Source organism: Hypanus sabinus, chromosome 25 (assembly GCF_030144855.1).
Source record: "Hypanus sabinus isolate sHypSab1 chromosome 25, sHypSab1.hap1, whole genome shotgun sequence".
Classification (NCBI taxonomy): domain Eukaryota; kingdom Metazoa; phylum Chordata; class Chondrichthyes; order Myliobatiformes; family Dasyatidae; genus Hypanus; species Hypanus sabinus.
The window spans coordinates 15,368,495-15,390,989 of NC_082730.1; the positions used below are offsets into that span (position 1 = coordinate 15,368,495).

Consider the following 22,495-nt stretch of genomic DNA (forward strand, 5'->3'; position numbering starts at 1 on the left):
AACAATCAATATAGCATAGACATACAATTGTATCAGCATGAATTCATCAGTGTAGTGGCCTGGTGGAAGAAGCTGTCCCAGAGACTGTTGGTCCTGGTTTTAATGCTACGGTACCATTTCTAGGATGGTTGCAGGTGGAACAGTTTGTAATTGGGACAACTTGGGTCCCCAAAGATCTTTTGGGCCCATGTCTGTCACTGTAAATGTCCTGAATAGTGGACAGTTCACATCCACAGATGCACTGGTCTGTCCGCACCATTCTCTACTGAGTCCTGAGATTGAGTGAAGTACAGTTGCATCTGCAGCAGTGATGCAGCCAGTCAGGATGCTCTCAGTTGTGCCCCTGTAGAAAGCCCTTAGGATTTGGGAACTCTTACCAAACTTCCTCAACTGTCTGAGTTGAAAGAGGTGGTGTTGGGCACTTTTCACCACTCAGCTGGTCCTCGGTGATATGTATACTGAGGAACGTAAAGCTGTTTACCCTCTCAGCCCCAGATCCATTGATGTCAATAGGGGTGAGCCTGTCTCCGATTCTCCTGTAGTCCACAACCAGCTCCCTGGTTTTTGCGACATTGAAGGAGAGGTTGTTTTCTTGACACTACTGTGTCAGGATGACGATCTCTTCTCAGTTGGCTGCCTTGTTATTATTTGAGATAAAGCCAGTCAATGTATTGTCATTGGCTAATTTAATTAGCAGATTGGAGCTGTGAGTCCAATAGCCAGGAGCCATCCCAATAAATCTGTTCTGAACTTCCTCCAATCAGTATATCCATCCTTAATCTGGATGAATAAAATTATGCAGAGTACTCCAGGCATGGTCTCAACAACACCGCCTGCAGTGCAACAGGAATTCATTCTATCAAAACTCCAAACCTCTTGCAATAAAGGACTGTACACCATTTGCTTTCCTTGAAAACTATCATGCAAAAACTCTTTTTTCTATTTGCTCAGAAGACAACCGGATGCTTTTTTTCACTCATTTGCAGTTTTTTTTATAATATTGTACTGAAGATAACAGTTTGTTTTAGGTTCCCTACACTGAGATTCATGACCTCATATTGTCCCATTGACCATGTTTTGGCTCCACGTTCATTCATCTATCTATATACATTTGTGCAGCCCTTATATCATCATCAACCCACATTTTTTAATGTCATTTGCAATGTAGTGGTTACTTTAACACAAACCAAAAACACATCCACGTGATATTGAGTTTTTATTCCTTGCCTCAACAGGACATGAATTTTCTTTTACAACAGTGTCATCTGCAAGGTAAATCACTTGATTCAGTTTTGCGCAATGGTACAATGTTCTCACTGCTAGTTCTATGTTTGGCCCTTTCTGATATTATGCTGTCTGTTCTCTGAGTCTTCTCCCTTCTTCTTGCACACAGAAAAGGGAAATGGGACTAATACAACCAGGTGGAATTAGCTCAGGCAGGTCAGTGTGTCTGAGTTGTGCAGAAGGGCCTGTTCCCGTACTGTATAACTCTCTGATGCTCAATGACATTTGTCTGACCAATATGAGAACAGGAACAGAAGAGATTCTGCAGATGCTGGACAACAAGAGCAACATATACAAAATGGTGGAGGAAATCAGCAGGTCAGGCAGCATCAATGAATCAAATCAACAGTTGATGTTTCAGGCAGAGACCCTCATCAGAAATGTCAACTGTTTATTCATTTCCGTACATACTGCCAGACCTGATGAGTTCTCTCAGCATTTTCTAATAAACTAGAGCAGCTTTGCCACTGAGAACAGAAACATGATCCTGTTGTATGACTCTCTGACATTTGTCTGCCAAATATGACATCATGCACTCTTGCTTGACCCCATTCGGAAAACAAATCCACGTGAGACTGACTTTTTATTCCTTGCCTCAACAGGACGTGAATATTCATTTCCAACAGTGTCATCTGCAAGATAAATCACTTGATTCAGTTTTGCACAATGGTACAATGTTCTCACTGCTAAATCTATGTTTGGCCCTTTCTGATATTATGCTGTCTGTTCTCTGAGACCAAGCAGTCTGAGTCTTCTCCCTTCTTCTTGCACACTTTATCTCTATGAAGAGCCATTCAACATTGCTTTTTTTCCCAATGCATTAATTTGTTTTATGCCGACATCATTGTTTAAATCACAATAACATACATTTTATTGTTTTTACACCTTCTAGCTTTTTATGCATGCTCTGGGTGATTGATCCTGCAGTTATTCCAATTTGCAAATTCTCTTATTGGCTTTTGGATTTGTTATGAAATTTGTTGAACTTAATTCCTCCATCCCCACATAAACACCAGTCCAGGAATAATGAATTGTATTTTTTCTGATCAACAATGTTTATCATTCTCAGTTCCATATTCATTCATTTATTTTGTGACGTGTCGTATAATGTGGATGATCATGGTCTTTCCATGACTATGATTGTTTTGGCAAATTTTTCTACAGAAGTTATTTACCATTAACCTCCTATGGGCAGTGTCTCTATAAGACAGGTTATCCCAGCCATTATCAATACACTTTAGCGATTGTCTGCCTGGCATCATTGGTCGCATAGCCAGCTGCTCATATGACCATCCAGCACCTGCTCCAATGGCTTCATGTCACCCACATACGTAGAGCTAAACAAATGCTACTCCTTGCCCAAGGGTGACCAGCAGACAAGCAGAGGGAAGGAGTACCTTAGATTGTGTGTTGTATAATAACCCAAAACTTATTAGGGTGTTTAATGTAAAGGAAGCCTTAAGAAGCAGTGATCATAATATGATTGAATTCATACTGCAATCTGAGAGGAAGAAGCATAACTCATATGTACCAGTATCGCAATGGAAGAAGTGAATTACAGAGGCATGAGAGAAGAGTTTGTGTGGATAGATTGGAGGAGGATACCGGCAGGGATGACAGCAGAGCAGAAATGGCTGAATTTTCACAAGGCACAGGATAGATACGTCCCACAGAGGAAGAAGTTATCATATGACAGGGGTCGGCAACTGTGGCTGACAAAGGAAGTTAAGGACTGCATTAAAGCCATGGAAAGAGCATATTAGGTAGCAAAGGTGAGTGGGTAGTTGGATGATTGGTGAGCTTTCAAGATCCAAAATAAGGCAACTAAAAAAGCTATAAGTGAAAAGATAAATTTTGATGGCAGACCAGTCAATAATATATAACAGGTTCCCAAAAGTTTTTTCAGTTATATAAGGAGTAAAAGGGAGGAGAGAGATGATATTGGACCACAGAAAAGTTATACTGGTGAGCTAGTAATGGGGGGCAAAGAAATGGCAAATGAACTTCATCGGTACTTTGCATCTGTCTTCATTATGGAAGATACTAGCAGTGGGCCAGAGGTCCGTGAGTGTTAAGGAGCAGGAGTGGGTCTCATTGCTATTAGAAAGGAAAAATTGCTAGGCAAACTCAAAGGACTTAACATGGATAAGACACCTTGACCAGATGGACTACATCCCACAGTCCTGAGAGAGGTTGCTGAAGAGATAACAGATTCATTGGTCATGATCATTCAAGAATCATTTGATTCTGGCATGGTCCCAGAGGAATGTAAAGTTGCAACTGTAACTGATTCCCTTCAGAGAAACAGTTTCTCTGAAGGGAAATCTTTCCTGGCAAATCTATTAGAGTTCTTACAGGAAGTAACAAGCAGGATGGCGAAAAGGGAGGCAGTGGATGTCATTTACTTGGACTTTCAAAGGCAATTGATGAGGTGCCACACATGAGGCTGCTTAACAGGATAAAATCCTATGGGTTTACAGTCAAGATACTGGCATGGATAGCAGAATGGCTGACAGGCAAGAAGCAGCAAATGGGAATAAGAGGGGCCTTTTCTGGTTGGCTACCAGTGACCTGAGGTGTTCCTCAGGGGTCAGTATTGGACTGCAATTTTTCACATTGTTTCTCAATGATTTAGATAATGGAGTTGATGGCTTTGTGGCAAAGTTTGTGGATGATAGAAAGCAATGCAATTGCAGCAGGACTTAGACCAAATTAGAATAATGGACAAAATGTGGCAGATGGAATACAGTATTGGGAAATGTATGATAATGCATTTTTTAAAAGGAACAATAGTGCACATTAAAATCTAACTGGAGAATAGTTTCAATCATCATAGCTGCAGAAGGACTTAGGAGACCTTGTGTAAGACTCCCAGAAGGTTAATTTACAGTATGAACCTGTGGTAAAGAAGGCAAATGCAATGTTGTCATTTCTTTTAAGGAGAATAGAATATAAAAGCAAAGAGATAATGTTGAGTGTTTATAAGATTCTAATCAGGCTGCACTTGGAATATTGTCTGCAGTTTTGTGTCGCAAATCTCAGAAAGAATATGTTGTTTTTGGAGAGAATCTAGAGGAAGTTCACGAGGATGATTCCTGGAATGAAGGGCTTAACATAGGAGGAGCCTCTGGCAGCTTTGGGCCTGTACTAAATGGAATTTAGAGCAAAGCGTGGGGATTTCATGAAACCTACAAAATGCAGAAAGGAATAGATCAGGTGGATGTGGAGTGAATGTTTCCTATTGTGGGGGTATAGATAGCACAGCCTCAAAATTGAGGTCTGGCCCTTTAGAACAGAGGTAAGGAGGAATGAATGGCCTAATTCTGCTCCTTTGTCTTAGGGTCTTACTCCTCCGTCGTTAGAGATGTATTTCCACCCCCAACACTATATTAATCATTCTAATTTGTCTGCATTATTTCATGTCCCTTCTCCCTTTCATCATCAGTCACACGTCATTTATTATCTTTCACATTTATCCACGTGGAATCTATCACTGTCTTCCTTACAGCAGTGTCCACTTCCTTCAATTGTATCTCTTTATCATCATCACACCTCTGCACATCACTATTTCCCTCTCTTGCTTTCCAAAATATATTTTCATTTTGCAATTTTTGATTCACAGTCTTCATTTTTCTGCAGTCATGCCCCAGTAATTAAATCTGTAACTGATCATCAAAGGTTATTTTCTTTCTTCCTCTCAGTCGAACAGTAGTTTAGTCTCCTGTTTCAACCCCCGGCTCAGCTGCTTTACCTCACTCCACTCCACTGAGATTACAGTTGAAACAGAAGGCAAATGTTTCAAACGCAAAGCCACCTCATTTCCTCGCACCGATTCTATATCTCTTCCCCTTTACTCAGTTTCACGATGTGGAAGGTGGGTCGTTGGCTGCTCCTCACTCTCTTGATGACCAGCACGATTTCAGTCATGTGGTTCACAAGAGTAATGAAGGTAAGCTTATGGACACCACTGGAATCGCTTTCAAATATACTGATCATGATACAGCTCAGCTTTGCCATGATCTCTTGTGTGTAGAAAAATTCATGTCGATGTTTGGAATGCTTATTTCAGACGGAATTTCATAGTGAATGAAATAAAGCAGAGATCCCTTTGTTGGAGAATCTGATGGGTTGGCCCTTGCTTTTTGCAGAGTCGTGATGAATCTGATCCTCACTGCATGGTGGTCCAGGAGGTAAAGTGAAGACTCACAGATTACACTGACTGTGTTGGAATTTTGTACAAGATCAGATATTACTTTTTCTGCCCACTTTGTGCTGTGAGAATTCAACTGTTGACTCCATGAAGACAAAAAAAATAACTAGACAATGTCATCATCCTTCAAGGCAGTGACTTTGACTTTTGAATTCCTTCTCCAACATGTTACCCTCATTGATATCAATATTACAGCAGTTTTCCCAAACACAGCAAAAAATTTAAACCTTATGTACCTTTGAACAGATTAATACCCTTTTCCACTGTTAAACTTTCTTCTATGGATTCAAATGGCTGCAGATGTTGTTTATTCTAATAACCAATGAATGATAATCAATTAAAATGCTTCTTCATAAACTGTTATTATCTGTTTATGTTTTGATCTGAAATGCATTCATGGGAAATAGATCACATTCAAGCTCTTAGACTTCCCTTTGCTGTCCACAGTTGTGAATCTTCAGTAAAGTGAAATGGTTAATCACATCAGAACAAATTTATGAAGTATTAGCTCAACTTTTATCTCTACAGAAGCTGTCTGACCTACTGGGTATTTCTATTATTCACAGATCTCATTTCATGGCTCATAGTTCAATTTTTATTGTCATTCAACCACTATACATGAATCTGCATGAATACAGACGAATGAAACAGTGTTACTCTGGGACAAGTACAAAACATAGTACCAATAGTCACACACAACACATTGCAGCCACAACACTTTTAGAATATTAGGAAAATACAGCCATGATGTTTGAAAATGCCAGCATCTTATTTTGGATCTTGTGTAGAAATATTGATCCATAGCAGTGATTGCTGTGAAGAATTATTCAATACGGGTACAATTGATGTCACTGTATAAGGGTGTTAAAGGACAAAGATCAATAGGAAGTAATATAGGGAGCGGAATACAATGAGAGATGCACAACATGATGCATCTTGTATCAGTCAACAGGGTGTGAAATTCCAAACAGGAGATGTTGTGTATCTCAAAGCTGATCTGTGAATTTAACGCAAGATTGTACAGTAATTCATCTTATTTAAAAATGAAAGCAGGAAAATGCCATTTTTTGTAATCATGAAGTTAGAAAACATAGATTGCTCACCCTAATCAGGTACAAATGATCAGGTGACATAATATCTTTCACCTAATTTGTGAGAAACTGATGCAATATGACCAGAGTCTGTTTTGAGTTCATAACCTCTTCAAGTCACGGTTATCTAATGAATTTGGGTAGACTTGGAATTGAAAGCTGTGAAAAAGTTTTATTTAACCTCATTATTTTGAGCTGCTTTTCCTATACAATTAGCTAACGTTGCTAATTTAAATTTATACCCTGTGATTAAGCATTCTTTACAAACTTGGCTCCAGTTCTGTAATTTTTTTAACCTCAAAAAATTTAAACTTTGTAGTTTAATTGATTGAAATTACTTTTTTAAGCCTTCTTTGTGTGATCCAATTTTTTTTACTTTGGAAAAATAAAGGTATTAATTCTTTTTTGGATCTATTTAAAGAAGATAGACTGATATCTTTTGAACAATTCGTTCATAAATATTCTCTTTCCTATTCATGTTTTACAATACCTTCAAGTTAGACATTTCATTCTTTGTAATTTCTTTTTATTGAAGTTCATCATCAAACAAAGATTTCCATAAGATATATTTCAGACATTGTACATATATATCATATAATCATATATATCACAAATCCCCACAAAGTATTTATCTGAGGTATACGCTTACAGAAAAGAGCGGAAAGAAAAAACAAGCAAAAGAAAGAAACTATATACAAGTAAGGAGTGATCTGTTTTTACAACATATTCATTGATTTGTGAGAATAAAATCAGGCCTATGAGGCAGTATGCAGTTAATCCATTTTTCCCAGTATGAATCAAATTGTTTCAGCTTATGATTAACAGATGCTGTTATCTTCTCCATTTTGTAAATGTCCATTGTAATTTCCATCCATGTATTTAAAGTTGGGCTCTCCTGTGATAACCATTTCCTAGTAAGAGTCTTTTTACCAGCCACCAACAGTATATTCATTAAATATTTATCTCTTTTCAACCATTCTTGAGGTATATATCCAAAATATATGGTCTTACTCTCTAAAGGTATTTCACATTTAAAGATGTCTTGTAAGGCATTATGTATCCCCTTCCAATAGTTTTTGATAACTGGGCAGTCCCAAACTATATGATAATGATTTGCATTTTGATTTCCACAATTTCTCCAGCAAACAGGGAGGTTACCATCATAATGGGGTTTCTGAGAGGGTATAATAAAATATCTTATCAAGTTTTTCCATCCAAACTCCCTCCATTTCTGTGAACTGGTACACTTCCATTGATAGGTCCATATCATTGTCCATTCTTCCTCAGATATAATTATCCTTCCTTCCTTCTCCCATTTTGATTTAATGTGTCAAGTTCAATGTGTTTTAAGATTTGACAAACCCTTATACGTGCTTGAAAAATTAAGGAAGATGTGGGAAAATGGAACCTGATTCCTTTTTTCAGTCTCAGTTCAAGGATTGAGTCTATTAAAATTAATATACTGCCCAGACTCTTTCAGACCCAACCAATAGCGATAATCAAAATCAATTCAATGAATGGAACAAGATGTTATCAAGGTATATTTGGCAGGGTGAAAGGCCTAGAGTTCATCTCAAAACTTCACAATTAGCAAAGGGAAAGGGGGGATGGGGCCTACCTTCTCTTAGAGATTATTATTTTGCAGCACAGTTGAGAGCTGTGATATGTTGGTGCAACCCATCATGTGATGCTCAATGGGAACACATTGAGGAGCGGGTACTTCCCATCCCCATACAAGCAATTTTGGCTGATATCAACCTGCAAAGCTACATAAATACTATTGATAACCCATGGGTGAAATTGACTTAAAATATGGAAAACAACTATAAAAGAATATAATCTAGAGGGAGATATTGCAATTCTTAAATGGTGTGCATATGACTCAGATTTTACACCAAATAAATTGGAAGCTAGATTTAAGGACTGGACAGCTAAAGGAATAAGAGTTCTTTGCAACATAATGAAAGAAAGAACACTGTTCAGTTTTGAAATGCTTAAAGAGAAGCACTTATTAGAAAAACAAGATTTTTTATCGGTATTTACAGATGCGACAATATGTTAATAAGACGGTTAAAAATGTAACTAAGGCAAGTACATGCTTGATAGAGCTATTTAGAAAAGCATATAGTTCAGATAACGGAGGTTAGACATTTCTTACAAAAATATTTAAGTAATTTTCCTTACATATTGGATGACAACTTGTTAGATACTATTCCGAGTTTGATGAAGGGTTCCAGTGGAAGAATTTATAGGGACAGAACATAAATTGGCTTCTAATGCGGATGACATTTTGATCTATCTAGGGCAACCAACATACTCCTTACCTAAATTAATGCAATCCTTTGAACAATATGGTCAATTATCAGGATACAAGATCAACATAGATAAAACCCAATTACTTTCATATCACTATAGCCTACCAAGAGAAACTGAAAGTTGATACCCCTGGGCATGGCACACAGAGTCTTTCAAATATTTGGGCATCATTATGCCAAAAGATTTGGCAAAATTATCAGAATGTAATTATCAGCCTTTATATAATTTACTATTACAATGGGTTAAGCATCCTTTATTTAAGATTAAACAAGATGGGAAAAGGAACTTAATTTGACTTTTATGACGGATTCTGACTTTTCTTCGATCTCTTCTAGTCATTCACTGATTCAAGGTAAAATTATACATTGTTGCTATTTGACAAAGGAGAGATTGTCTGAAATGTTTCCTAATGTTGATAGTTATTGTGATAGATGTAAAATTGAGACAGCTACATTGACACATATGTTTTGTTCTTGTTCTATACAGGAAAAGTTCTGGAAATCAGATTTTTCCACAATTTCTAACGCATTAATTAATTAACAAACTAACAAATTAATTGTGCTTTTTGGAATAATACCTCAAAATATCCGTGGTATTTCTTTGTCTGACCAACATGTTATTGCGTTAGCTAGGAGGTCCAGTCTGTTGAAGTGGAAGGATACGTCAGCTCCCACACTGTCACAATCGTTCTCTAAAGTGATGCTATGTCTTAGTTTGGAGAATATTAGTTGTCAAACCTTTGAACCTATGTTTGATTTTGAGAAAAGATGGGGTTCATTTGTTTGTTACTTTTATTTGAGTTAATTGATCGATATCCTCCACAATCTACTTGTAAATTTTGGTACGATTTTTTTCTTGCTGGCAGTTTGCTGTTTATCCTTAGAAGCTTTTTGTATGATACATGGCTCTGGGGTTGAACACTTAATGTTTTTTTTTCTCACTTTTCTTTGCTTTAGTAGGGTTTTTTTTTCCTTTTTTTTCTGTCACCAAATTTTTCAATCTTTGAAACAACATTTTTTTTCCTTGAGACATTGTAAGTGTTACCTACTTCGATGTACTCTTGTTAATTTTGGATAATAATAATAAAAAGATTTGAAAAAGGAAAAGAATGTCGATTAGCCGCAGATACTTCCAGATGCAGTTGCCCCACTAATGTATCCAGTCCTGTTAAACCTGAGCTTGTCACTGCTCTTCAGGAAGGATTGCCTCAAAATGGAGCCTTACACTATCATTGGGCATCACAAAGCACCTCAGAGACACAGAGTGATAAACATTGCAAGATTCCATAGTTCAGTTTACAGGATTGAGTTCTGGTTTGAGCATATGTGATTGAACAACATTTTTACTCATTTTATTGAATTGTTGTAAGGTGTTGAAACTCTAATCCACCAGTGAAACACAGGATGTGATTCATATCCACACATCTGTTCTCATCAGCACCAGGTTCTGTGGTTTGCTGAGCAGTTTTCTGATGTGATGGGGCAATCAAGGAAGAGGATGGAAGAAGCTGTCTTTCTGGAGTACCCACTGCTGTATCTCAACCTTGAGTTTCATAAGGAAAGTACAGAGGACAGAGGTTCCAGACAGACACCTTTACTGGAAATAACCATCAAACAGCTAACAAGAGTGCCTGCCTGATACAACAATGTTTATACGATGTGATGCACAGATGGAGAATTGTCCAAATGGAGAGTTTCCATGCTTTCACACTCTGACTCCATGACTCTAGTTTGCATCAAGTGAAGAACATTGCCGAAGTTCATAATACAAATTTTATGTAACTGTGTAGAAGCATAATTAATGTTTACCTTGTGACCACTCATGCAGACTGTTGATTATACCATTTTTGATGGGAAGACTTGACACAAACAAGGACAGAGGGATCAGCAGGAGAAACCAGCCACGTGGGGGAGGTAACTGGAGCTATTTATTTGTTTTAGACATGATTGCTTAAAAGCTTAAATTGTTTTAAATGTGTATTCACTTATCCATCTAAATTTCAACATTTAGTTAATTTAACATTATTAACATGATTGTTCAGTGTTACACAATGATATAGCCCTCTGTCTCAGTATTCAATTCTCCAAGAACTGCTACACCTGTGGGTTTAATTTAAATCCCCTGCACCGTTGAAAACATATGGGGGATGGGGGGGGGGGGTCGTGTGGGGAACTATTCCACTTACATCCAAAATAACACTCAATATACCCTCAACCGGAGTACTTGATAAAGTGGTCACTGACTGTATGCTCGAGGCCTTCAAATGCTGTAGCCCATCCACTTCAATGGTCAATGTACTATGCATTCAGAGATGTTCTTCTGCACAGCACTGTTGTATCACATGATAATTTGAGATACTCTCTCCTTCCTGTCAACTTGAACCAGTCTGACCATTCTCCTCTGACTTCTCTCGACAACAAGGCGTTTTCACCCACAGAGCTACCTCTCACAAGATGTTTTTTAAATTTGTTTGTTGCATCGTTCTCTGTAACTTTAGAAATTGTAGTGTGTGCTAATCCCAGGAGATCACCTGTTTCTGAGATACTCAAACTACCCTATCTGGCACCCAAAATAATTCTATAGTCAAACTCATTTAAATTACATTTCTTGCCAATTCTGATGTTTGTTCAGAACAACATCTGAAACTTTTGATCATGTCCCTTCTCTTCCTCAGGTAACTTTTTGCTGTGATCCCTTTCCTCGATGACACATCATGGTTGACATTTGAACTCAGGCAAGAAAAAAAGCTTTTGGAAGAACTTAAGGAGTCACTCAGCATCTACAGATGTAGTGTGGTCAACATTTTCGATTAAGCCTCTGCTTCATGACACCTCCAGCAATTTATTTTTGCATCAGATTATAATGTCAGCTGTTGTTGGTGTCTCACAATTTGATTTTTCTCATCATTTCTATAAGTCATTGGGAACTGTCTTTCATCTCTCCTATGAGATTCCTTCCGCTCCAGCCCTTTACCTTACCCACCCACTTACCTTCCAGCTAGCCTGCATTCCCTTACCTCATCTTTTTATTCTGCTGTCTTCCTCTTTCCTTTTCAGTCCTGATAAAGGATCTTTATTCGAAACGTCGACTCTATGTTCATTTACATAGAAGCTGTCTGACCTGCTGAGTTCCTGCAGAATTTTCTGTGTGTTGCTTGTCATATGATCACATGTCATCCTGTTGCCTCACTGCTGTTTCTGATCAGACTTCCTGCCCTCTTCTTCCTTATTTTTATTTGACAGTAACTTTTCTCTGTGAACTGCTGATCAGCCTCGTGAATAAATCAATGTGGATTTCGAATCTTCTAATTAGTTTCCTACCTGGTGAGTGATAACCAGCATGGGACATTTTCATAATCCATGTTTGCTTGGGGGTCTTACATCGTATCCAGAACAATGCTTGAATATGTGTAGACACTAAATACGTCAGAATCTGGAGTTCAGAGAAAGCTGAAGGAACTCAGCAGGCCATGCAGCGTCTGTCAGGTAATTGTCGACGGTTTGGTTTGAGACCTTGCATTGAGTGTGAGTGGAGAGGGAAGATGGTGTAAATAAGAGGGAGGACATTGTGAAACAGGATCAGTTACTTGGTCTGCACCCCAGAGTTCTGAATGAGGGAACTGAAAAAATTCTGGAGGCATTATTTTACAAGTATGGTTCCAGAGGAAAGGAAAATTATAAATGTCACTCATGTCTTTAAGAAGGGGGGGGGGAGACAAAAAGCAGCAAATTACAGGCCAATTAGCCTGATTGCAGTGGTTGTTAAGATGTTAGAGTCTATAATTAATGATGAGGTTTCAGAGTACTTGAAGGCCTATGATAAAATAGGTCTAAGTCAGCATAATTTTCTTAAGGAGAAATCTACCTTACAGATCCATTGGAATTCTTTAAGGAATTAACAGGCTGGATGGAGAAAGGATACTTTGTCTGTCAGGGAAAGTTGTTTACTTGGATTTTCAGGAGGCCTTTGACAAACTGCTGCATTAGTCAAAGTCAAAGTAAATTTATTATAAAATACATTCATGTCTCCATATAGTACCATGAGATTCATGATGTTTTTAGGGTGACAATGTACTGAACAGTGTTCAGGACATATCTGTGGTGGACTAAGATCCACTACCTTTTGTAAGTTTGTGTGGGATTATAGAGAAGGTTATTGTCAGTTACAAGAGGACATAGAAAGGTTGAAGTGCTGGGGGATGAAATAGTAGATGGAGTTTAACTGTGAAAAATATGAAGTGATACATTTTAGGTGATCAAACTTGAATGCAGATTACAAGTTTAATACAGAAATATTAACAATGTGGAGATCCAGAGTGATATTCAGTTCCAAGTCCGTAAATTCCCCAAAATTGATGTACAATTTGAAAGGATGTTTAAAAGGTGTAGGATGGGCTGAACTTCAGTAGATTAGGTGACTGAGTTCAAGAACCATGCGGTAATGTTACAGCTTGGTAAAGCACTGGTTCGATAATTATATTGCGGAGTACAGGTCATTGATTGAGTGGACAGCCAGCAACTCTTTCTCATGGTGACAATGTCCAATACCTGAGGACATCCATTTTAGGTGAGCAGAAGAAAGTTTCAGGGATATGCAAGAGGCAAGTTTTTTTTTACACAGTGTTGGGTCCCTGGACTACACTGCAGACATGGTGGTAGAGGCTGATACAACAGGGACATTTAGAGACTCTTTGACACATACCGTACATTTACAGAGTGTAAAAAGTGTTTTCTGCTCCATTGGAAGTGTTCATGTTTTATTGTTTTACAACATTGAATAACAGTGAATTTAATTTGGCTTTTTGACACTGATCAATAAACCATAAGATATAGAGGCAGAAGTAGGCCATTCGGCCCATTAATTCTGCTCCACCATTCAATCATGGACTGATCCAATATTTCCAGTCATTCCCCACTACCCTGCTTTCACCTCATACACTTTGCTGCCTTGTCTAATGAAGATCCTATCTGTCTCCGCCTTAAATACACCCAATGTTGTGGACTCCTCAGCCACTCAGGGCAACAAATTCCACAGATTTACAGCCCACTGACTAAAGTAATTTCTCTGCATCACAGTTCTAAAAGGACATCCATCAATACTAAAATCAAAACTTCTTGTCCTAGAATCTCCTTCTTTGTGAAGTAGCTTAGCCATATCTAATCTGTTCAGGCCTTTTAACATGTTGAATGTTTTTATGAGATCCCCATCCTATCCACATCATCCATTTAGAGCCTTCACTCTTCAAGACGATTCATTGAGAACCCTCACCGTCCCAACCGCATTCTTCTAAACTCCAGCAAATACAGACGCAGAGCCATCAAACACTCCTCATACATTAACCCTTTCATTCCTCAGATCATTCTCAGGAACCTCCACTGAACCCTCTTCAATTATAGCACATCCTTTCAAAGATAAGGGGCCCAGAACTGTTCACCATATTCCACGTGCCGTCTGACCAATACCTCATAAAGCTACAGTTCCTGTATGATTTCTCAACAACAGAACAGAAATCGTTTTACAATCCCACCATTGTATTTACAGGTATTACAGAATTGGGATCAGGTTTAAACACAATGTTTAAATGGCCTTTTCACTTTTCTTCATGAAATTGTTATTGATGTTCATTAATCTTGTTGCTGAAACAGAAATGCTTTGTTGAGGCTGTTTTTTTTGCATCTCTGCACTTGTTCTCATGAGAATATTGAACCATGGTTGCTAAGAAGTTTTCCAAGAAATGATGGTGCAATGCAGGAAGAGACCAAAGCAATAGGTCAATGTGTAGCATCTGTTGTTACTTCTCTATATTCTGTTTGGTAAGTCAAATAAAGAAAACAGAAGTTCTGACCACATCCATCACTGAGGGTGAACATTACATAGATGACAGCAGTGACAGATGCAACAGAGTCAGCACTCATACTGTACAATGTACAGAATTTAAGAGGGATACATTCATGGCTAATATACTGCAATGTTTTCCCCTAAAATAAATGTAACAAACCCAAAATTACAAAAGCTCTCCATCTATTCTGATTTTTTTTTTCATTTATCTCTTTATATACAATGTGAAATTAACTGTTTATAAACAATTGCAAAGTCAACAACAAAAAATCAGGAAAACATAAATCAACAAAATTCTTGGATCACCTCAACCCTCACACTACAATGAAATCAAAAGCAAAACATACAAAGTACTAGAGGAACTCAGCAGATCAGGCAGAATCTATGGAAATGAATAGATAGTTGACACTTTGGATTGAGGCCATTCTTTTCTTCTTCCTTGTCTTTTCCTGCCCCTGAGTCCCTTTTCCCTTCCACTTCTCCTTTGGTTCACTCTACCCTCCTCTCAGATTCCTTCTTTTACAGCCTGTACCACCATTCCCATTCACCTGGCTTCACTGATCACCTTCCAGAGAGCCTTCCTCCTCTCCCCCATCTTTTTATTCAGACAGCTTCCAACTTCCTTCTCAGACCTGAATAAGAGTCCAGGCCTGAAATGTTGACTATCTATTCATTTCCACAGATGCTGCCTGACCTGTTGAGTTCCTCCAGCATTTTCTGTGTGTTGGATTGGATTTCTAGTGTCTGCAGATATTCCAGGGTTTACAATGAAGTTAAAGTTAAACAATTAACATTGCTCAGCTAAAATTCAAGATGACACTGATAAGTGGTGATTCTGTGCAGAGCTCCAATGGTAATCATCGAATATTCACGTTTAGGACTGCTACATTTAATTTCACGACATACGGTACAACGGTGATATTAAAACTGATTTGGATTCTGATTCTGTATGACTTCTCCAACATGTGTGACATATGAGAATTGTTATCCCTTGTACTGATAATCTCCTCAGATTTCATCTGCCGCGGGGAATCATACAGCTGGAATCCAGATAGCTCCAGTAACATGGAAAGATCTAACCTGGTGATCAGGGGTACTGTGTTACTGGAGACTGAGAGTCTGAGCAAAGGTATGTAGGGTTAGGGGAAAGGGAGACCATGGAGCTGAGCTAGGTAAGATAGAAATGTCTTCTCCTTGGGCACGTGTGACCTGCCCATTTAGTTAGCTCTATGATTCTATGAGAAATAGAAACTGCAGGGGATCATCTACTTAACAAAATTTCCTGTCAAAATGCAGTTGATTTGGTATGAGAACAGATCTGACAAGGATTTTACTCCATTGTGACTGTGTAATTCCTTTCACTTGGTTTCCCCTCACATCAAAGTGAAATTCCATCAGGGCTCTTGAAATTGCACCAACGGATGGAACAGAATTCAGAAGAGGTAAGCTTTAAAGTTCACTTCAAAGGGCAGACACTGCTTTCAGAGAGGAGTGGGAATGATGTGAAGTACTGTATGATGAGTTTGCATAAAAGCCCCTTCAACATCACACTTATTTCCTACTTTGCTCCCTCCTCACCATCAAGTTCCCCAAAACATATTTGATTGAAATATCAGAATCAGAATGAAAGTCAGGTTTATTATCACCGGCGTGTCGTAAATTTGTTAACTTAGCAGTTGCAGTTCAATTGAACACATAATAAAGAGGAAGAAGAAGAAAGTCCTTAACTCATTGATGACGTTTTTTTAGCAGACTTTCTTATCTTTACGAGGTTGAGTTACTAGCTCGACGCTCGACCCATCATGGATGGGAAGCGTGCAAGGGAGTCAGCAGGATTCGAACTCAGGAGCCTTTGCTCCGAAGTCCAGCACTGATGCCACTACGCCACCCACCAGCGCAAAATAGAGAAATGAGGTAGTGTTCACGGGTTCAATATCCATTTATGAATCAGATGGCAGAGGGGAAGTTGCTGTTACTAAATCGCTGACTGAGTTTCCGGTCGGGTACTGAAAGCACGTGCCGATCAGCTTGCTCGGGTGTTTACAAGTATATTTAACCTCTCACTGCAACAAGCTGCTGTTCCAACATGCCTTAAAACCTCCACCATCATCCCAGTGCCCACAAAATCAGCTGTGAAGTGCCTGAAAGACTATTGCCCTTTAGCGCTGACACCCATAGACATGAAGTGCTTTGAGAGACTTGTGCTCTCACACATTAAGGCTACAATCCCACCTGATCTGGACAAACACCAGTTTGCCTACCGGGCAAACCGCTCCACAGAAGATGCAGTTACAACAGCCCTCCATATTGCTCTGACTCATTTAGAGGAACCGAACACTTATGTGACGATGTTATTTGTGGACTTTAGTTCTGCATTTAACACAGTCATCCCCCATAAACTGGTCAGCAAACTGAACACTCTTGGCTTTGGTTCCTCCCTGTGCTCATGGGTCATGGACTTTCTCACAGACTGACCACAGCAAGTCAGAGTTGGTCAGCACACCTCCACCATCCTCATCTTAAAAACAGGCACCCAGCAGGGCTGTGTGCTGAGCCCTATGGTCTACACACTCTTCACACATGACTGCACCCCCATCTACACCTCCAACTCCATAAATAAATTTTTGAACAATACCGCAATGGTTGGTCTGATATCGGACGAGGATGAAACAGCCTACAGGCTCGAAGTGGATCATCTGATGGAGTGGTGTAAGGACAGCGACCTGGTCCTTAACACTTCTAAAACAAAAGAGATGATCATTGACTTCAGGAGATTAAAGGGCAGAGTATACACCCCTCCCCATACACATGGAGAGGTAGTGGAAAGTGTGGAAAACTTAAAGTTCCTTGGAGTTATGTTGTCAAAACAGCTGACATGGACCACCAACACCTTGCTGCTTGTAAAAAAGGCACAACAGAGACTCCTCTTCCTCAGAAAGCTGAAACAGGCCAACTCCCACAAAAACTGTTGATTAACTTCTACAGAAGCACAATTGAAACCATCCTGACCAACAGCGCCACCGTGTGGTGGGCCAGCTGCACAGCCGCTGAGCGACAAGACCTGCATCACATGGTGAAGGCGGCCCAGCGAATTGTCAGGATGGATCTCCCAGGACTGGACACCGTCTATTCCAGCAGACTCAGGAGGAAAGCAATCAGCATAACCAGAGACACCACACACCCCGGCCACTCCCCGTCTGACCCACTGCCGTCAGGCAAAAGGTTCAGGACACTAAAAGCCAGAACAAATAGACTGAGGAACAGCTTCTATCCCAGAGCTGTGGCCTCCATCACACCACTCCCACAGAACAATGACTGAAACTGTGAGCACACACAAGGACTCAAATTCTTGCACTAACGGCACTGTGCATTACTGTGATATTCTGGTGCTGCTGCAACTTATTTTCTATTATCTATCTATCCATCTATCTATCTATCTTATCTATTTAATACTGTTTTTCTAGTACTGTCTTGTTTATATCTACTGCTTTATTTAATTGCCCGAGAGGAAGACAAACAAAGCGTCATTCTATATATGTATAATGATAGTAAAAATCATTCATTCATCATACATACATCATTCATTCATTCATTTGATTGTGTGCGCTCAGGCTTCTATATCTTCTAACTGATGGTAACAATCAGACAAAGATATGCCTTGAGTGCTGGGGGTACCAAGGCATGATCCAGTATGATGTACAAATTTTGGAGTATATGTCCATAATTCTCTGAAATCTGGAACAGAAGGCGATGGTAAAGTAGCTGATAAAGAAAGCGGATGGCAATGGACCCGCATTGTGCATATGAGAATTCATGTTGCTAATTTTAAAAATAAGGTTAATACATATATTAGGTTGGAGTGTAGTTGTGTTTGCAGCATAGCATGAAGGATGGGGAAACATTGGAGGGATTGCAGAAGAGGGTCACTAGATTTTGCCTGTGTTACGTACTCGTGACACATGACAGTGGAGCCCTTGTCATGTGACTGGGGTTGAAGCTATACTGGACTTGAGGTTATGGTCTTGTGATGGTGGAATGACGTCATTTTCCCGCCAGTAGAGATCATGTGACGGGTTTTTTTTACAGGTTATAAAAGGTAGACCCCACCCTGTGAGGAGGGGCAGTTCGTGGCTGGATTTGCCAGGTTGACTTTATGCCACTGCGTGTTTGAAGTGATGACGCAGTTTAGCTGAAGGATGAAGTTTTTATTTAATGCCTAAAGTTTAAAAGGTTAATGCCAACAGGTTCTTTATGATTCTGTTAGTTTGAGACAGTGGAGAGTGAAGATTCAAGGTTGGAAGTTAAAGATCGAGGAGAATCGCTTTCTACGGTGAAACGGGGGCGACCTTTGTTTGATCCTTATTTGGAAGGATTTCGTTGACTATCTTCGTGCTAATCCCTAGGTTTACCTAGAAAGGATTGAAGGTAGTGGAGAAGGAAAGGTCAGTGCCTTTAAGCCGTTCTGTTTCGTAAATTCTTCGTGGGAATTTCGACGTCGGGGATCGAAGCAAGCGACGTGAAAGAGAACCTAAATCGTCCTATAAAGTCTCTCCTTTTAAATGGACTGTGAGCATATTGAACTTTTGGCAATACCACTTTAAAGAACTGTTTTGGAATATCACTTTACGAACTGTTTGAACAGCCGCTCAGCAGCTGTTTCCGGTTACGTTAGTGTTTGTTTACTTTTGGGGGGTTTGTTTTCTGTGTTTAATAAACTTGTTGTTTGTTATAAGAAACCCTTGCCGATCTCATATATTTATTGTTGCCTGAATACGTAACACCTGTGATATCAGACCATAAGACCAAAAGACATAGGAGAAGAATTAGGCCATTCTTCCCATTGAGTCCATTCCACCATTCCACCTGATTTATTTTCTCTCTCAACCTTATTCTCCTGCTGCTCCTGTTAACCTTGAATGCCTTTAGTATTCAAGAACTTAACAATCTCCACTTTAAACATATCCAGTGAATTGGCCTCCACAACCATCTGTGGCAGTGAATTTGACAGATTCACCACCCAGCAGCTAAAGCAATTTTCCCTCATCTCTGTTCTAAAGGATTGTGCATGTAATCAGAGGCACTGCCCTATGATCCTAGAACTCCCCATCACAGGGAACATCCTCTCCACAATTATTCTCTCTTGTTTTTTCAATATTCAATAGGTTTGAATACAATTCCCCCTCATTCTTCTAATCTCCAGTGAGTCCAGGCCCAGAGCCATCAAGCTTACTCTTCACACACATAACCCTCAACATGGGCTCTTTCTCTTTCCATCATTAACTTTTCACCATGAACACTTTCCCTAATGACACCCCACAGCAAACATCATAAATCAAGCAAAAAATAAATTGAACTTCAGGAGCCAAGTGGTCAACATTTCAGATGTGCTTCAGGACACATCTAGTTGTTTATTCTGACTTCAAATTAGAACTTTTACTGTTGCTTGTGCATAATATTTTAACATGTCTCAGCATCTCAATCAGTCTTTGAGAATTGTTTAAATGTTCCTGTCCTGCTAAATATAACAAAAAGCTTTTCAGATTGTCACGTACCACACACCAATTGTGTTACTATAGATTTTGATCGAACTTCCTGCTGCCTTCTTCCTTATTTTTATTTCAGTCATTTCTCTCTGAAGACAGATAGATCCTGACTGTGTCTCTGTGAATAAAATGCTGTGGACATTGATTCTTCTGATTGGGATCCTACCTGGTGAGTGACAGACGGCACTGGACACCTGCATAATCAGTGTTGGATTGGGGGTCAAACAACGTTTCCACATCAGTGCTTGAATAATTGTAGACACAAAGATGTCGGAAACTGGAGTTCAGAGCACACTCCTGGGGGAGCTCAGTGGGTCAAGCAGCATTTGTCAGGGGGAGGGGAAATGTCAAAGGTTTGGGTCGAGACCCTGCGTCATTGTGTGAGTGGAGAGGGAGAAGGTGTAAATAGGAGAGGGGACGGCGTGTAACTGAGTCCTCAAGTTAGTCGGGGCTGAGGTCTTGTGAAGCACAACAGGCAAATGGAATGGGGTGGAAAAAGGAGGTGGGTGAGAGTTAAGGAGCAAAGAGGAATAGTGTAGAGCTAGGTGTGGGGAGAATATGTCCTGCTGGAGAAATCTCCTGGAACCTGTTAAGCAAGACCATCAGGTCTACCATTGCTGGAATCTGATCTCACTCTGCAGGGATCACTATGACATTCGACATTATTGTCTTGAAATCAGAGTTCTTCCTGGTCCACTCCAATGGTGCAGTTAGCAGAGAACGTTACCAGATCTGGAGTCAAAGTAAACCAGGGTGGTAGGGATGAGAGATTTCTCTCCCTAAAAGCCTTTCCAATCCAGATGGGATTTTGACAATCTGGCAGTTCATCATTGTTGTTTTTGATATGTGTTGTTTTTTTTTAATTCCAGAAATAATAAATTGGATTTTAGCACTCAAAGTATCGCAACAGTTATTGAAATTACACCGGGATTTCTAGACACTAAAGTACCAATGATCATTGTTACACCACCTTCTAACTACACATAGGAATACTTGATAAGTTCGGTAATTACAATTTGCTTCAGAACCAGAGGACACAGTTTCTGACATCATGAGGGGTCTGTTTCTGCAGTTTATAAACTTGTCTGAACGAACACACACACACACACACACACACACACACACACACACACACACACACACACACACACACACACACACACACACACACACACACACACACACACACACACACACACACACACACACACACACACACACTGAAATAGCTGGGACCTGTGTGGACATTCTGAAATAACTGAAAGTTCAACACTTTCCAAACTTTCAGGGCCTCAGAAGGCATGTATGGTATTGAATTCCATAGATTCAGCACCCTCTGGATTCAGCACCCTCATAGATTCTGCCACCCTCCCTCAGTACTGCACTGGAATATCAACCATCGGTTTCTGCTCAGGACTCTGGAGTGGGAAGCATACTGAGACAGGGGAGAGATCACTGACACGACTGACAGAGTAACCGCACTGAACGCACCTCAAGCCAAATTCTTTGGCTGCGGTGTGATTGTCCACTTGCTGAGCATGACCTGCACCTGTTTTCACCATCATGTTCAAAAATATGTGTTGCATTAATTTGTTATTTTCTCCTCAAATCTGAAAATGCTTCCCTCAGTTTCAGGTGCATTGTGGGCAGAGAAAAATGTAAGAGGAGATGTGGGAAGAGCGATCACAATCGATTGTCACTATGGAGCACAGTACCACTCAGACACAAAGTACTGGTGCCATGGATGGACTCCGCAATGTTCAGTTTTAGTGAAAACAAAAGGGCAACATGGACGGAGTGGACGAGTGTCAATCACAGATAACCCGGAACGGGGAATATTTACTGTTACTATGGAGGATCTTCACTCTGGAGATACAGGATGGTACGGCTGTGGAATTGAAATAACAGGTCTCGATAAAAGATTTAATTTAGAACTAAAAGTATCTGATGGTAGGTTTCTCAGTGATTGATTTCTGCCTTTCATAAAATAAGTGTCTCATGATCTTTGTCCAGACCCTGTCCATCCCTCACTATCTCTGCATTAATATCAGTGCCAAATGTTTCCCTTTAAACAGCAGGTCACTGACCCCGGTCACTATTTCATTCTCTCCTGAAAGCCACTAATCATGTGTGAGATATCTGAAAAGTTGCTGCCTTTAAACAATTAGTGGCTGCTTTATTAGGCATCTCCTGTACATAATAGAGTGGCCATG

At 39.7% G+C, this 22,495-nt stretch overlaps 1 protein-coding gene across 1 annotated transcript in view; it reads left to right on the top strand.

Moving 5' to 3' along the window:
- Positions 1–22,495, top strand: part of LOC132380899 (uncharacterized) — a 179,259-nt gene that overhangs the window by 21,806 nt on the left and 134,958 nt on the right. Inside the window, 2 exon segments of the mRNA XM_059949817.1 lie at positions 12,144–12,224; positions 21,912–22,232. Coding sequence (XP_059805800.1) covers positions 12,144–12,224; positions 21,912–22,232 — 402 coding nt within the window.